Source organism: Strigops habroptila, assembly GCF_004027225.2.
Source record: "Strigops habroptila isolate Jane chromosome 13 unlocalized genomic scaffold, bStrHab1.2.pri S16, whole genome shotgun sequence".
In the NCBI taxonomy this organism is placed as follows: Eukaryota; Metazoa; Chordata; class Aves; order Psittaciformes; family Psittacidae; genus Strigops; species Strigops habroptila.
In genome coordinates this window covers 7,676,357-7,693,407 of record NW_022651054.1, presented here as the reverse complement: position 1 = coordinate 7,693,407, position 17,051 = coordinate 7,676,357, and the positions used below count along the sequence as shown (strand labels likewise).

The following is a 17,051-nucleotide window of genomic DNA, read 5'->3' as shown; positions in this document are numbered from 1 at the left end:
AAGGAGGATGGTTTAGCAGGTCGCTGGGTGGAAGGTAGAATTCAGACACCGGGCAGAGTAATCCTTTTATGAGTCCATGTTTCCCCACTGCTGCCCTGGAAATGGTGAGGAGCAGCTGCTCTCCCTATGGTGTCTCAAGCTAGGAGGGTGCCTGTGTAATGTGGTCACCCATCCCACCCCAAACCCTGTGGCTCCCTCCTGGAATACGGACAGAGCAAGAGGCTGGTCCCTGCTGGGGTGTCCTGACCTCTGCTGCCCTGAAGCAGCACTTGTCTGTTCAGGTCTCAGTGGCTTGGAAGGCCCCGGGAAGGAGCAGATAGCCCTGCTGCCACAGTTCCTGCTGCCATAGCCTCTTCTTTTCTCCCAGTAGCTGTTTGCACTGTTGTGCCTTTTACATTACATGTCAGGAGTTAATTTATTGCTGGGACAGCATTTTCATTGCTTGTGCAGTGTATAAATAGGCTATAAATAAGATGCTGATTTCTAATCACTGCACAGCACTGGGGGAAGCACTCACACTGGGGTGTCAGGGTGGTGACTGTGGTTCCCTGGCCTTGCCAGCACTAGTGTGTCCTTTTTTGGAGCAGTAGCAGCTCCCAGGCAGGACCCTGCAGCCAGTGGCTCTGCCACCAGCACTAGCCAGTCCAGCTGCTAAAAAACACCTCAGCAGTAAATTAAGCAGGTAGATGTAGGGCAGGGCCAGACCTGTGGGGCAGCACTGCTAGTGCTGGAAGGTTTTTTTAGCTGGTTGAACGCCCCCATAGCCATCACAACGTAAACCCAATTCCACTTCCCCCCTAAGCCTGCCTGTGGTTCCTGCAGCATAACTTACATTTAGCAGATCATTTACCTCTTTGGTGAGGGGAGGCACAAATGGAAACATGTATTGGGTTTGTTCCTATAGTAAACTAAAAGCTCAAATATAGAGGGGAAAAGTAAGAAAGGAGAATTGTGCATTTCTACCCAGAATGTCTCAGCAGAGCAAGAGGGCTGGGCAAGGGTGGTTGGAGGAGGGACCTGAGCTCCTTAGGAGAGCTCCTGCGCAGGTTATGAAAATGAGGCTTGTTAGAAAGACGGGGATGAGACCTGTCTTAACAGCTGTGCTGCTTTATGGAGCCATGAGGTGGATGTTACTGCAGAGTGACTCACCAAAGCCAGAAGCGTTTCATGGAATTTGCTGTGAAATGACAGGACTTGATGTGGCTGCCGCAATGCTGGGACCGAGGTGCCCTTGTGATGTTTGAACACTGTCACGAGCTGGATATTGGAGGAAGAGGCACTTGTCGGGTCCCCTCACTGTCCTGGGCCACACTCTGCCCCTGGCTGGACTGGCATGTGTCACTGCTGGTACAGGGACCACCTTGCTGCCAGTGCCATCTCATTGGAAGCGTAACCTGCAAAGGGGACAGAAACAGCAACAGTGCAGCAATCAGGTACCCATACCCAGGGATGAGCTGTTTTACCATAAATTAGTGCTTTTCCCAGTTTTAGGTGCTGATGCAGTGTGCATCGTAGAGCCAGAATCTTAAATAGCAAGATTGCTTCCACTCCGGCCAGGTAATGGCAGGGATACAGGCTGCAGGCTGTGCTGCCTCCCCTTTCACTGCCCCTCTGTTTTCCCTCCTGGGAAAACTGCCTACCAGGTACTCCTATAGCCTCCAGCACCTCAAAACTTCATTACACGGAGTGAGCTGAGTTTGAATGACAGTCCCGAATGACCCAGTTTTGTTGCAAAAAGAGCTAAATCAAAGCCATGGCTGCTGCAGGGAAGGGCTGGTGGCGCTGCTGAAAGTGAGCTGGGCGATGGGGTGGAAGCGGCCTGCTGTGTCAGCAGAGTCTGGCTGCAATGAAACCTTTGCAGCAGCAGGTTCCCCACTGTGGAGCATCATCGGCAAAGTACCCTCTAATTGCCAGGCTTGCAGGGGCAGGCGCTGTCACGAGATAAGTTTCAGCTCTCAGTGGAGGCACTGACACGCGTCGCAGGCATCTAATGGCACTTGTATTAGTGACGTAGCCCTTCATGCATGTAATACATTTGCTATTATCACCATAGCCTGGATAGTAATAACCCCTGGGACCAGGTGACAGGTGAACCATGGGCTCAAGACTTAACAGTGAATTTGAGCAACAGAAGGTGGAAGGGAAAAGGTGGTAGAAGCTGCCGATGATGGGGCCCCACTTTTCACTTAAAGAGGGGAATTGTGGGGTGGTGTCATGGGGCTGGTGGTGGGTCACCTTTCTGACAGCCCTGTGTGTCCTTTCAGACGAGCGCCGTGCTGTGTGCAGGTGGCTGTGCCCTGCTGGCCCTCAGCTCGCTGCTGGCCATCGTCGCTGTCCTGCTGCCTGGCGGAGCCTGCGAGAGGAGAGTCTGCACCCTGGCTGGCTACATGCAGACAGCAGCAGGCAAGTGATGGGGACTTTGCTCTTTGGGGTGGAAAAGTGGGGTTTCCTCAGGGTGCTGCCCAGCCATTCACAGCATCCTGGATCTCAGCAGCAAGAGGAGCTTGCAAATCTTAACCAACAGTGGGAGAAAAGCGAGTGGCCCTTCACTTAGCAATTGCCACCTGCATCCATCCTTATCAAATCTACTGAAAATGACTTTCTTGATGTTGCATTGGCTAATGCAGAGGGGAGAAGGCAGGCAGCTGGGGCAGGTCCATCCTTGTGCTGTGGAAAGACAAATCCCAAATGAGACTTGTCTCCCCACCCAGCCACATCTCTGGGAGCTGAAAGTGTTGGACCAAACCACTCCAACTGGATATAAGCCATGACAGGAGATTAAACTGCCCATCATGTCTGTGCCTGATAATAAAGTCCTTTCCTTGGAGAAATCCTCGGGGCCAGCCAGGCTTCCTTATCTGCTCAGCAGCATTCAAGCTGCTTTTGAGGGCAATCCTGTTACATGTTTTCCTCACCAGGGCTCATCCAGCGGGAGCTGATTTGGGAACAGATGGAGAGGCCTGGCCTGTTAACCGTGGCTGCTCCAGCTCAGCCAGGCTGTGGGTCCATAGAGGCAGCTGCTCCTGCCTGTACCCCATTACTAGTGACCTATGCATCATTTGGAGGCCACAATTTGGAGATTCCCATCACCCCTCTGTGCTGGCTGATGGCTGCAGGACAGAGGAGCCCCATGCCAGCAGGTCTCAGCCCCAACCTGGGGATGGTGTGCGTCATTGGGAGGTGGCTCTGGGTGGCCTCCTGTGCAGGGGATAAGTGGGACAGAAAGGGGTCTGCATTACCTTTGCCTGGGGGGTGGCACATCCCTGCTGCGTCTGGCTCTGCAACAAGAGACAAGCAAGGGATTAGTAAGAGTCCCTGGAAGGGAAACCAACTGTGGCAGATAAATACAGATGAGGTGTTCTGAGGGGTCTGGGTGATATTGAACAGGCTGTAAATAAACTGTAGGCTCTGAGCGTTACTGACAAATTAAAATTTACTGGGTATGTTCAAGAAAGCTAACGGGTGGCTTCAAACCCTGGCAGTGCCTCGCTACGCATTTTGTATTGTGCTTTTTAATTTTGGTTCACTGTATATTAATTCCCATTCAGAGCCAGGCAGCCCTGAGTCAACAGAATTAAATGGTTTAATGTATTTGGATTGAGAAATGCTGCCCCCCACACACACACCCTCCGCCCCATTTCTCTCCCTGTTCCTCTCCCTCTCCAGGAGGAAGCTCTTCATCCAAAATCAGCTGCAGCCAGGTGACAGTGAGATAAACTCCTCCCCCAAAATCACATTATCTCATAGAAAAAAACCAGGGATTTTAGGGTAGATGAATTTATACGAGAGAGAAGGAAAGCAGAGCAAGCCCATGAGGTTTGGTAAAGCATCTTTCTGATAGAGAGGGGAGCTCTGCCAGGGGAACCTCTATAAAACCACCACAAGATGCCCATGGAGCAGTGGGAGGGGGCTGTGTTTCTCCTCTGTGTTTCCCTGAAGCACAGCTGGTCCCACAGGCACCGTCCCTCTGCTTGCCCTGGTATTTCCCCCTTGAAATCCAAATTTTGCTCCCATTTTCCCATCCCATAAAAACAACTCAAGATATTTTGCAGAGAACCATAGGCATGAATAAATAAGCTTAACACTTTTAAACATTGACGCTAATTTCCTAATAAAAGAGCCAGGTGCATTCAGCCAGGAGCATGAAACATGCCATAAAGTGCATGAGCAGAGGCACTAGCAGAGCCAGAATCAGTCCCTATAGGCTCTGTGCTGTATCAGACAGACATCCTGAGCCACACTCACATAAATCCAGGTGTAAAGGCCAAACTGAACCAAACAAGAATCAATCCTGAGAACAGCCCACAGCAAGGGGCAGTCAGGCTCAAACTATGTTTTTAACACTTTCCTGCTGTTTTTTGAGACCCAAGTTGTGCCTTTTCCAGCCCCAGCAGGAAGGAGGATAGAAACCTTATGCAGATAGAGCAGAGCATTAACTGCAGACACAGACATGCCATCAGGGTTCAGGGCTGGGCTAATTGCCACCATATGCTGAACACATGATTCCTGATGCCTGACATCCACCCCTTAGAAAAAAACCCGCAACATAGCCACATAAATGACAAGAGGATGATCCCTAATGAAAGAGTAAATGAACAGCAGAGCAACAGAGAGAGGAGGAAGGAAGAAAGACAGAACATTTGCTCAGCTCTCATACCCTAAAAGCAAAGTCAAAGCTGCCCAAGAGATTAGAGATGAAGCTCACTCCCCAAGTGTGATGCCAGCTCACTAGAATTAGATTTCTACTATGATACCTCCTCCCAAACCTGCTCAGCAGCACCTCTAAAGAAGCTGGGGTAGCCAAGCTGGCCCCATTTATCTGTGGGACGTGGGCGGCCCCAACCTCCAGCTGTGGCCCATCGCTGCTGATGGAGATGGGCCCTGGGGCTAACCCCAGGGACAGGGAGTGCAAATGGGGGTACAGCTGACATCCTGCCACAGTTGGGTTTCAGCAAAAGCCTGTTCACTGGCATTTTACAATTAGGAGTTGTTTCCAGGGAGAAATGTTTCCTGCTGTATGGGGCTGTAAGGGAAAGGCAGGGGATGTTCTCCAGGGCTGGCTGTGCCTGTACAACCTCTCTGGTGGCTTCTAGGTGCTGTGCCAGGGGCCTGCAGTTTATAACTGGACATTACATTTTCTCTCTGCAAAGCTCTCAGACTAGTTTTTGAGTGACTGCCAGTGGCAAAGCTGCTGGAAGGAACATGGGACCATCACAGTGTTCTAGGCCCTGGCTTCACCCACGGGCAACTGTTGGTGATGCCCTGGGTTGCCCCAAGGTGCCCCAGGCCACTCTGAGCTATTGCAGCCCACACAGTCTCCAGTAGTGTCACAGCATTAGAGGAGCATCCTGGAGGCCGGAGGGTGCTGAGAACCAAAGCAGCCTCCACTGGGCTTCCAGCATGGCCCATTTCTGTTCCCTGGCTCAGGAGCATCTGTGCTTCCCGTGGGAATGGCCTTTCCAGGGGAGCGAGGCTGGCTACTGGTGGAAACTGAGATTGCAACTGAGGCTGAGTAAACCCCATCAAACAGCAAATCTGGACAGCTTTCTGCTTTTGGGATTTGTGGGACTAAAGGAAGGATTATGGGTCTGCTGTTGGATTAAGCTGCTGGCACCAAGGAGGATTGCATCTGCTGCTTAGAAAAAGTACCAAGTCTTCCAGGCGGGCAACAGGGACTAGCAGCCTCCCTCCACAGCTCCTTTAGCTACCCTAAAGCCTCAATAAAAACCATAATTGTGTTGCTTTTCAGGAGCTTTTCACCATGTGCTTTTCAGGCAAAGGGCTCTTGCTTTGCTGGCAAGTGGTGGCTGATCCATCAATGGTTAGTAACTGGATGCACCCTCAGCTGCCCCACGGCTGCTGATCCTTTTTCTGGTCTCTGAGACATGCCTGTGAAGTGGTCTGACAGGAGGAGGCTGCAGAGGTTTGCATCTTGTTGAGGGCACAGGCACAGTCGAGCGTGAGGGAAGCCTTAGGGGAGAGTTTTGCATTTGCCCCATGATGCTCTCTGTCTAATCCTACCACCATCAACTCTGCTCAAGACAAACCCAATGCTGAGGGCAAATGACCCTGACCTGCCCATGCTTTTCTAAGGCTGTTTTGGTTTCAAAGAGTAATTTCCCAGCATTGCTACGACAGAATCAGAACAGTCATAAGACTCCAGCAAGACAGGCAGAAACTCCTAGTTATGCAATTCCCTTACTTAGCTGCACTTTAATTCCAAATTTCATGGTAGTCCTAAGAGCTTCTTCCTGCAAAATTTGATTGTATTCTGCAGCCAAGATCCCTCTTGCCGGCAGAAGCATGGTGGCATTATAGAGATAGTCTCAGCTTTTGGTTAGTTAAGCAGCAAAGCAAAATGCAGGAGACCTTGTGCTTGCTGAAGTAGCCAGTGATTACTGATCATCAGGTAGGAACACGTTCAGACAATTGTTCATTTTCAGATGTGTGAATCTTTTAAACACATCGTGTCCCAAGGACTGAAAAGCAACCTAGATTGAAATGGAACGTGCCATTCCCACAGGAATGCTGCAGGGTGGGTGGGAGATTTGCCTCAGCCTTGGGGTGCAGGCGTGTGCTGGGGGTAGCATGGACATGGCAAGTCCCTGGCCAGGAGGCTGTCCCAGTGCCTGTGTCACAGGGTTACTTAGGAAGGCAGAGTGTGGTCACTGTCCCCATTGTGCCTCCTGTCCCACCCTGCATCTCAGCCTACCTTTGGAATCGATGGTGCCCTGTTTTTTCCAGCTCCTGCAGGCTCTGAATGGCAAACAGCACCATCATCCACGTCTGTATTGATTCCTCAGACTAATATTGATCAGCCTGGTGACATATAGGTAATGTGTAATTAGTAACTTAGATAAAAACAGCACCAAGAGGGTGTACAACCAAGCTGCCTGGGTCCTCCGACCTTTGCTAGCATCTCCATGGTGGCAGCAAATAGAGGGGTCATAGCCTGGTAATTGCCGACCTGCTATTAAAACCACTGCGGGAGTCTTCCCTTCTGTGCTTCTATCACTACCACATGAGGCAGTTTTGGAGTGCTGCCTGATGGCATCTCGGATGACCAGGTACCAGTAGTCACAAATGAAATAAAGGCCTGGGGGAGACACTCTACCAAATACCACCTTCCAATGCAATAAAAGACTTGTGGTACCAGCAGCTGTTGGGGATGCTGGAGAGCAATGTCTGAGGATGTTGCAGGGGCCACTGGACAGTGGGGACATGCCCACTGCTCCCGGGGTGCAGGCAGTGTCACAGCATGGCCCCTGCAGCACCTCTTTGAGGAGACATAAATGGAGCAGACACCTGCCCAAGGCAGGGGACAGCTTGGGGTTATGTCACCAATGCTGCAACCAACACTAAAAATGTTCAGGAATGGCTGAGGAGATGGGGGAGCCAGTCCCAGACTGTGCGGCTTTTCCCACCTGCTCCCACACAGCCTGGGCAGCGGCTGACCCATGACCGATTTCCTGATGGGCGTTCTCATGGCTGTGGTGGGAGCCCCATCCTGTTGACAACAAGGATTGTTTGTCACAAGACAGCCCTGGGAATTTGAAGAGGAACTTGGCAGCAGAGGCAGGGGGGAAGCAGCGCCCTGTTGTCCAGCCATTGATTTGATTTAAAATCACCCAAAGCTTCCCTCATCCCTGTTTTAAAAATAGTGTCTTGGCTTTTATCGCAGAGCCCACATGGTCCCTCTTCTTGTGGCAGTAATGTCTTGAAAAACATGCTGAGTCTTGCTGCTGGGTATATTCAGTCACCAGAGTAGCATTAAAAAAATGTTGCCATAAAGCTGTTTCCAGCCACCCAAGAAAGGTCCCCCAAAACTGCAAGATTTGGCTAAGCAAGAGAAATGCCAAAAATAAAGCAAAGTCCAGTCCTAATGTGAAGTGCTCAGGCATGAAAGTAAAAACCAGCAGCATAAAACATGACCCTGGTGATAGGTCCAGCTCCTGAGTCACAAGGACAGCACTTCTGTTTTCCCCTTGTCTTTTTCCATAAAGAGCAATGCTCCCATCACAGCTGTAATTGCATGATCCTCATCATTGCTCAGGTCCTCATTGACATCTTCACCCTCTCCCCTCCTCATTTCACATCTCATCCTTGCAATAGAGACAGTGACCAACACTGTTGGAAGCCCTGATTCCTCCCCTGGTGCAAGGCTTTTTCCCCCTGCTTTCTTTAATTACATTTGCAAAGTCGAAAAACTGCCTTTGGCACATTATTATTCAGTCAGTGAACTCTCACTAATTCCTGACACAACTAATACATGTCTGATGGTAGGAGCCCGCGGACAGGGCTCTGTCACAGCCCAGCCCGAGAGGTGCTTTGCTGCAGCGCCAGTATTGCTTACGTCTGACTTATGTGTGCTCTCAGGTTTTTCACTGACACTGATGCAAATCCTCTTTTGTAGCATTTTTTGCCAATTTGCTCCAGAATTCAGCTCAGTAAAAGCCATAACCATCCTGGTCCTTAGGCCAATGTGTCCTGGAGCAGGGACTGCTCTGAACCCTGTGGAGATGCTGGGCACCAGTGCCAAAGCCCAGATGATGGTATTCCACCAGTCTCCGCAAGAGAATTTCATGAACTCCCATGTTAAAACAAACAATTGACTTTTTTTCCATCTACCTTCCAAGTGGGAGGTGTCACCTGGGAGGATGTTGCAGGGGAGCAAAATGAACTTGCCAGATCTGCAGATAGACAGGCATGAAAGTGGAACCACAAACATCGACTCAACTTCAGCCTTTCACTGGAGGAAATTTCTATTCTTGCTGAAAAAGTAATTTCTCCATGCTCTTTGGTGCATACATTCATGTGACAGATCATCTTAGTTTGAGAACCATTTCATTTTACTTTGAAAACCTAAAATCTTCAGTGGAGAGACAAACCATTAAACTTCACAGTAAAACGGAGAAGGGCTGGCAGCTTTCCTAATGGCCAGCCCTCCTGCCACAGGTTAAGTGTACATTAGCCTTCCCCAGGGTTTAAGCTCATTTCATACAAGGTGCAGAGCTGCTAAAGGAGAAAGAGCCAGATCCTGGCTGCACTGTAACAGCAGCTGAGCCCCACTTCACCCTCCATGAGAGAAGTTATGAATTCATTTCCATCTGACAATTGGACAGTTTTCTCTCTTCTGCTTATTTCTCAAACTCTGCTTTGCTTTTCTCCAGGTACAGTTTTGCCAGTTGGCACGAACCCTCTGACTTGGTGCCTTTGCCCTCCCTTCAGGCGGGGAACACAGCAGGAGCAGCATGTCTGGGCTAATGCTGGAGGCAGTGTATTTCTCTCTAAGTGAGTAGCCTCACTGAGAGAATAAACCAGCCATGTCCTTTCACTGGTTTCTTGGAAAGGGGCAATACATTTCCAGTGACATCAATGACAGAAGCAATATCCTTTCACTGCTATCACTGAAAAAGAGCAGTTTCATACTGCAAGAAAGAACTAGTTCTCTTGTACAAAACATATTTCCTATTGCCTTAAACCTGGGGAAATCCTTGTCATATTAATATGTGGCTGAATTGCTTCTCTTTCAACAGTTCTCCTGGGGATTCGGGTTTAGGCCAATTACTGCACTTGGATGCAGTAACAGTCCGTAAAAAGTATATTTTGCAAATAATAACAGTGGTTTGTAATAAGTAGGAACAACAAATAACAAGTGCCACTGAGGCTCCAAAGCCCCTGAGGAAATACAAGCTAGCCCCAAGGACCCCAGCACTGTGCCAGAGCCATGTCTTTCAGATGGGAAAATCCATACTTCAGTTCTAGAGGGAATTTGCTTCCCTTTGCCTGTGAGACTTTCCATTCAGTTTACAGGCAGTTGTCCTTTCTTCTACAATGCAGGACGTTTACTCTCATTCTAACATTTACAAGGGACCAGCATGGCGCTCAGGGGCATGGAGCTCAGAGGCATTGCTGGAAGGCTTTTCCAGCCATACCTTTCCCAGCAGGCTCCCTCACATTACATGAGCTTTTGGGGAGAGGTGGCTTTGATTATGGTTCACCTTTTGTAGAGCTTAACTGTGCTTGTTGGTGTTGCAGGAGAGAACCACTGCATGAGAGGGTCCTTCTTCCCTTGTAAGTTCAGGCTGCTGGTAGCACAGAAAGGACATCGTAAACCAGCTCCTGCAAAGCTTCAGAGCATCTATCCTTTAATAGCTGTCATTAGTGGCTGCCCAGCCTGCTTATTGCATGCCCACAGTGCTGGGAAGAAGCATGTCTCCTTATCTCCTTGCTATGTGATTGTGAGCTTCAGCTGGTATTTCCCTTCAGAAACAGTTTGGCTCTTCTCTTTTTTTCCCCTGGCTTGGCTCATGTTTGTATCTGCTGTTGCTGGGAAGATGGAGACAGACCCTTGCAAATCCCCTCCAGGGCCACCTGAATATCCTCCCTTGCTGTGGGGAAGGGAGCTCCTAGCTGAACTTCATGCATCCTGAAGCAACTGTGTATAGGTCGCATGATCTTTATTGACTCATCCATCTGGACTGTGTGGTGTAATGCAGATTAAAAAACACATCCCCTCCTCTGCAATCCTAACAGGGAACTCAGGACTTTCATGGGCAGTTTGCAGTTCAGTCTGCTCAAGAGAAGGAGGCATGCATTTCAGGGAGTTCTGGTCAACCCCAGTGTCCAGCCAGTCCCGTCAATTTTGGAAGTCTTTGGCCTGTTATGATGTGCTAAACCAATATTAGCAGCATGGAAGACAGTCTCTGGCCTTTGTGTCAGACATAAATGTTTGCTGGGCTGGTTGGATCCTGACTGTAGTTTAACGGGCATCTGAACATGGGGACAAGGACCTCTCAGGACACAGAGCAGGGCAGTATATAGCAATGAGGCCAGCACATATACCCATCTACCAGCACCAACATGCCGCCCTGAAACCTGAAAGTTGATACCAGATTAGGATGAAGCAGTGAGCCCCTATATGCTTCAAAATCTGTCTTCCTGAGATTAGATAAAGCTCATACTATCTGTAGATCCACCTGGGAAGTGATTCTGGGGCCTTGCTGTTGCTGTACAGCGAAGATATGTTGGCCTAGCCTTGGTGAGCAAGGTGATCAATCTGGGCTGCAGCTGCTCGTTGTCCTTTGTGTCGCAAATTGCCCAGGCAGTTAAAAACGGCTGTGCTTGTGCATCAGCCAGTCCTGCTTTAAGAGAAGGCACAGAGATAGCAGCTGTGAAGGTCAGACAAAATGGGTCTTTCCAACATCTACAGCCGCAGCTGACCAGCAGCATCCCGGCTACCTGAGTCAGACCCTTCAGTGGGATGTGGGGCATTTCAGTCCTGCTTTGCTTGCTCTAGATAAGCATTTGGCTTCAGTATCCTGAATAACTGGCAGGAGGTGCTGGGTAAATTGGGGAACCAGCCCTGAAAGCGAATGTGTGAGCAGTGGCTCTGAGCCAGATCCCGCTTCCTTCTTGCACAGTCTGATAATGCAGGTAGTCTGGCAGAAGTCTCTGTCCTTGTGGCACACAGCACAGCTCCCAGGCGAGCGCTGGCTCGGAAATGTTTTGCTCTGCCTTCCCATCTGAATCTATGCTGAGTTGTACTTCTTTGCTGGTAAGGAACAGATCTGCTAGGAGGAGAAATTTACCCCGCACTGAGTGTAAACACAGATGGAAACATGGTGAAGCCCTTTTCAAAGTCACAGGAATAAATCTGTCTAAAAGACTGAACATCTGGGGCAGTGAAAGAGCAGGTGGAGAACTAACCCAGGAAAGGACAGTGGTGCTGAGGGATGGCTGTCTGAGGAGAGGGCACAAACTGTGGGATAGTGGAAGTGTCTAACATGGGGAAATTGCCCCAAAGAGCAACAGAAGGTTCCAGAAAGATTACCATTTGGGATCTTTTTAAAAGACTCCTTCAGTTTTTTGAGTCCTGTGAGTTTCATCCCAGGCACTTTTTATGGAGCAAGTTGGTAGGCCTTCCCCCTGAACTAATCTCATCTGACCCTTCTAAGGCAGCGTGAGGGGGATGCAGCCCTGTGTGTCCTCCAGCTGCTGGGGTAGGCATGATTTTGCTCCCTTGTTAGGCAGCAACTGCTATGCTGCAGAAGCTGCTCTGTCCATTGCCCTGTAAGGGCAGACCTGGCATATTCACACTGCTGGGAATCAGCTTCATGCTGGTGGTTTGGTCAGTTATTCCGGTCCAAGGAGCACGTTTTCTATGCTCCACAATAAGAGCACTCCTGGACAAAGGCCTTGGTCCTGCAAGGCTTTATTCACTTGCCTAACCAAAAAGCTAAAAACATGGATAAGCCTTGAATGGCTGAGGAAATGTTAAATAGTGTTCTTCTCCCACCCATAACCTTGGCAGAGCACAGCTCTGGCTGCTAAAGCCCATAAAATGAACAGCCCCTGTTGCTCCTGCTAGGGATATAAAAATATAATTACTTGACGAGTGACTTATGATTCAGTGAAACAAGGATCTTCTCCTTTTTGATTGAGTTATGCAGCAGTATTCCTAGAAGACTGGAAGCAGATGGTGAGCTCTGGCCAGGCGTTTAACAGCCTGAGTTACTGTGTGGAGGGGATGGAGCTGAGTGAAGCGGCAACATGCCACTCCTGCCTTTATGCTTGCATTGGGTCACCACTGTGGTGTATTCCCTGGGAAAGGAGAGGCTGGAGGTTAGGGTTGGATGGGTTGTAGCAATGGATGGAGATGTGGAGCATGTCCAGCAGCAGAGGGCTGGTTTTGCAGCAGCAACATGCAGCTCAGGTGGCAGCAAAGAAAGGCAAAAATTTTGTTTCTGCAAAGCCAGTGCTGCTTTGGTCTCAGGGTGGCACACTGTGCTAGCAATCCCAGTGCACGTTGTGTCAGGACCATGTGGACCTGGGAGGTGGCAACTGCCCTCCTGTCATGCAGGAGAGCTCCCATCCCTCTGGGCCCAGGAGGAGCACACACAAATGGAGACAGTCCCCTGGGCTGGGCTGGAACAAACGCTGCTGTATAATTTGTGCTTCACTGCTCCTTCTGCCCCCATGTATCTTGAGCACATCAATAAAATCAAACAGACTATTAGCAGCATGTCATGTTATCAGCTGTGGATGTGTGTGCTGTGCATCAGGCAGCCATGCAGCCTGCATTTTATGAAGTGAGCTGCTCATACCACTGCTGGGGTCGCAGCAATTATCACACCCCCTCACAGCTGGGCAATACTCTGGCTTTTATGAGCTACCCTAAATCAAAAGCCCTTTCTTTTTAAAGAGAAATTAACAATTCTATCCCTATTTTTTTTTTTAATGGCATCACAGCCAGCAGATTATGAGGTGAGACACAAATCTTGTTGCTGAGTTGTGCCTACTGCATTGTCCTTTTGCTTATTTTTATCAAATAAGCAAATGTTCTTTTGGAGCTCTGAAGTCCTTATGAGGGAGACTCATTTTCTGCTACCATGATCTCTTTGTGCCGAGTGGGTGATGTATGAAAAGGAATTGCAAATAGCTGTTTACAGCAAGCGAAGTCACGGAACAGCCCACTTCAATTTCTGCTATCTGTTGGAGACTGTTGTCAGTGATGGTCAAAATTAATTAAGCAGGAAGGAAGAGAGCAGGGAGGCAGTATGCATCCAGTTCTGACATTGAAATATTAATGGTGAGCTAATCAAGAAAGAGTATCTATGAATATCTAATCAGCTTACAGTTTGCATTTTTACTGAGGCGGTGAACTTCTGGGCCACAACCCTTTCCAGGAGGTGTCAGGAGAGGAGATGGCTGCTTGATCACTCTATCTGGGAATAAACAAAGAGCTTGTGCCTGCATCAGGAGCTGAGGCACATTTGCCTTTTGCACCTCACAGCCCTGCTGCCACTGGATGCTGCTGTACGCTCCCCGCTATCACCTACAGCAGCCAGGCCAGAGGGTCCAGCCCACAGCATCTCCCATGCTGTGCTCCTTCCTCCTCAATGCTAGAGGGCACTCGGAGGGTTCAGCTTCTCCCGGGCTGAGCTGCAGCATCTATCCACATCCAGGTCTTGGGCAAAAGCTCAAAACAGCGTAGCTTTAAACACACCCTTTTGTTGCATGCCTGCTGCAGGGCACCCCGCAGGAGGCAGCAGGCTGTGTTCCTGTCTCTCCTGCCAGCGCGTGACTGGTGTTTCCAAGCTGTTTTGGGGGAAACGGGGGACGGTTGTGCCACAGGACCAGGGTGCACTGCAGACGCCCAGTGCCTGCTCTGGGTACAGTGAGTGCAGCGAGGGCTCAGCTACTTTCGCTGGCCCACCACACAAGCAGGAGAAAATAGGAGGAAACAATCTGGTGGCAAAGCTGGGCTGATTCTAATCAAAGTCACATAAGTAAATGTCACCTCTGGGTGCCAGGAGGAGTCAAGCGACATTTCTCCGTCTAACATCAGCGTAATGAGGGCTGTGGCTTTGGAGATTTGTACTGCTGTGTTTTTCAAACAGTTCCCTCCTCTAACCTCTTGGAAATTGGATTTTGTGGGGCTGAGCAGTTTGTGTGCAGCAGATAGCAGCAGGACTGATAAGCAGAAAACTGTTTACACACTCATTCATATCTAATGCTACAATTGGGCAAAGGACTGCCTCGATTATTTTTTATTATTATTTTCTTTTTTTCCACACTATCGAATGTAATCCTTTTGGCTGGATATCTTGTTGCTGCTTAACTGGGAGAAATCTGAGCTGGGCAGTTTTAATGGGCAACAAATGTGAAAATAATGTGAAGCAAAAGGATATGGTAATAAGTAAATCTTAAATAATAAGGAAGAATTGAGTGGTGATCAGTAGGGAATAGTGTACTTACACTTTCTTGCATGAGGTGGTATTTCACATATTGCCAAGTTAGTACGAACTGGACACAACCCCAAACGCAGAAAGAGTCCTGGCATGTCACTCTGGCAGCAATGGGGACCTTCTGGGAAAGGAAAATGGAAAGCAGATAGTATCAGTTAAGAATAGCGGGGAGGTACCAGGGATGTCCAGGAAGGTAGTTGCATCTGCGCGCTCTGGTCTGCAGCAGTGAGAAACCCCCTTGCTACAGGTGCATGGGCACCATGATGTCCAGCTCCAGTTCCTTTGGGGCTGATGGTGGAGTGAGCAGCAGAGGTTTCTCCAGGAGGAGCACTCTGAAATGTGCTTCTCTGTTGCTCCAGTATAACCCAAATCTGTCAGCCTTTAGGGCTTGCTGTGAAGGTCATCTGTGAGCAAGGCTAATTATTTCAAGCAAAGCAGCAAGCTAATGCCACTAACCTGCTCCCGGGAACTAAGCTCTGCCCTGTGCCTTGGCTGTGTAGCTGCACATGAGCTGCAGGGAATTACAGATGCATGGAGGTATATGTTAAGCCCACAGATATAAACAGATCCCATTGGCATGTACCTTGAGCACAAAGAGGGAAACACACATTTTTCATATCTGATTCATGCAGTTGTCATGAAGATGCTGTTCAAGCCAAAAGGTAGTTATCTCGTCTTTCCGCTGTTTAATTTGCTTTAATCCACTCATGACATTTATTGAAAGAAGTGTTTTACGCACATCAAAGCCAAAGATTTTAAAACATCACGTGAAAAATAATTTAAGGTCAGTTCAAGAGAGGATACAGTAGCAAACATGAGATGAAAGACTCTAGTTTCTACAAGGAAGGTCTGTGCAAAACGAGAGGTGACACTAATCTATGGCCCAAGGGTGCTTCATTTTCACCTCTGATAGTAGCTGCAAGTGGTGGGTTTTGTATGTTGTGAAACCTTCACCAATTTAAGCAAGGCTGTCCTTCACATGAACAGATTCAAAATGAAAGATACCTGATAACATGACTTTTCAGGAACCTCTTCGCGTGGGCTAAGAGTTTCCTACAGCTCTGCCCAATGTTGGCGCAACTTGCTTTGCCTGGGGCAGTGCTCACAGGGCTGCAGGCAGAGCTGAGCCATCCTTTCCCTTCACTCTCCATTGCTGCTTCTCAATGATTAAATGAGCCAAAGCACTTAACAAATTGAACGAGATGCTGAAAATGAATCCAGTGCAGGGTCCAATCCTGCAAGATGCATCTGGATGTGTTGAGCATCCCAAATGCCAAGCCTGAAGAAAAGGAAATGTATAAGATCCTCAGAAAACGTCTGCATTTAGCTCATTTTACATGGGTAGAGGTAACAAGCTGACACAGGTTAATTTATAGCTCAGTTCTATGCTGATTGCAAAGTACACATTTCCAGCCAGCAATCATTAGTAAATCACTTTCCCACCGGTTCTCTTGGCATATAAAAAAAAAATTCTCCCTTTCCAACATTTAAAAAAATCCTAATTTGTTATACACTCCACGACTTTATAGCATTTTGAATATTTAAAAGAGGGTTAGAATCTACAACCTCAACCTTTAACAAATGTACAGTAACGCAGTAACAAATTTGCCTCGAACAGCTGCTATCTTGGTACCAACTGGCACGAAGAGGAGGGGAGTAATTGGCTTGTTTTCAGATAATTACCATAATTGTAGTGACACCATTTGGATCCCATCGAGCTGCGCTCCTGCTGCATGTTGGATAATTTAATAATTGGCAGAATTTAGGCTGACAGTAAAGGTAAAGTCAGCGTATGGTGAGGAAATGAGCAGGCACCTCCCTGTACTGCTGGTACAGGCTCTGCTGCTCTTGCTGTGAAGTTTAGCAAAATCCTCAGATTTTGCTGCTTTTCTTAAGCCCTGTGACTAGTTCACACCTTTGCTCCTTTTCTGATGCTTGACCTGATGAAACCATATTTTGCGTGTTTTTGATTTGAGCTAGATCATTTCAGTCTTAACCAAATTACTTTGTGCACTGAGTATTTTTAGCTGTCCTAGTTCTGCTAGGGGCTTGTCAGAGCTCTGCACTGAAAATGGATTAAACTACAGTCAGGTGCTTACAGGCAGCAGCCAAATGCCTTTCCTGGAGGTTGAACCCAGATCCTCCAGAGCAGGGCTCACTCCCCTGACCGAGCCCTGCCAGCTGCAGAGGCACTGGGGAGCGGAGCGTGCTGGGCTCAGCATGATGCACTGGAGGGAACTTGTCCCCTTTGTGTCTTCTTGTGCTTGCTGCTTGTGGCCAGCGGGAAGGGGCCTCAGCATC

At 48.7% G+C, this 17,051-nt stretch overlaps 1 protein-coding gene across 1 annotated transcript in view; it reads left to right on the top strand.

Moving 5' to 3' along the window:
* The window catches only part of LOC115602077 (transmembrane protein 211-like), a 61,685-nt gene that overhangs the window by 9,127 nt on the left and 35,507 nt on the right, over positions 1–17,051 (top strand). The window contains exon 2 of the mRNA XM_030472836.2: positions 2,265–2,403. Coding sequence (XP_030328696.1) covers positions 2,265–2,403 — 139 coding nt within the window. The remainder of the gene's footprint in view (positions 1–2,264; positions 2,404–17,051) is intronic.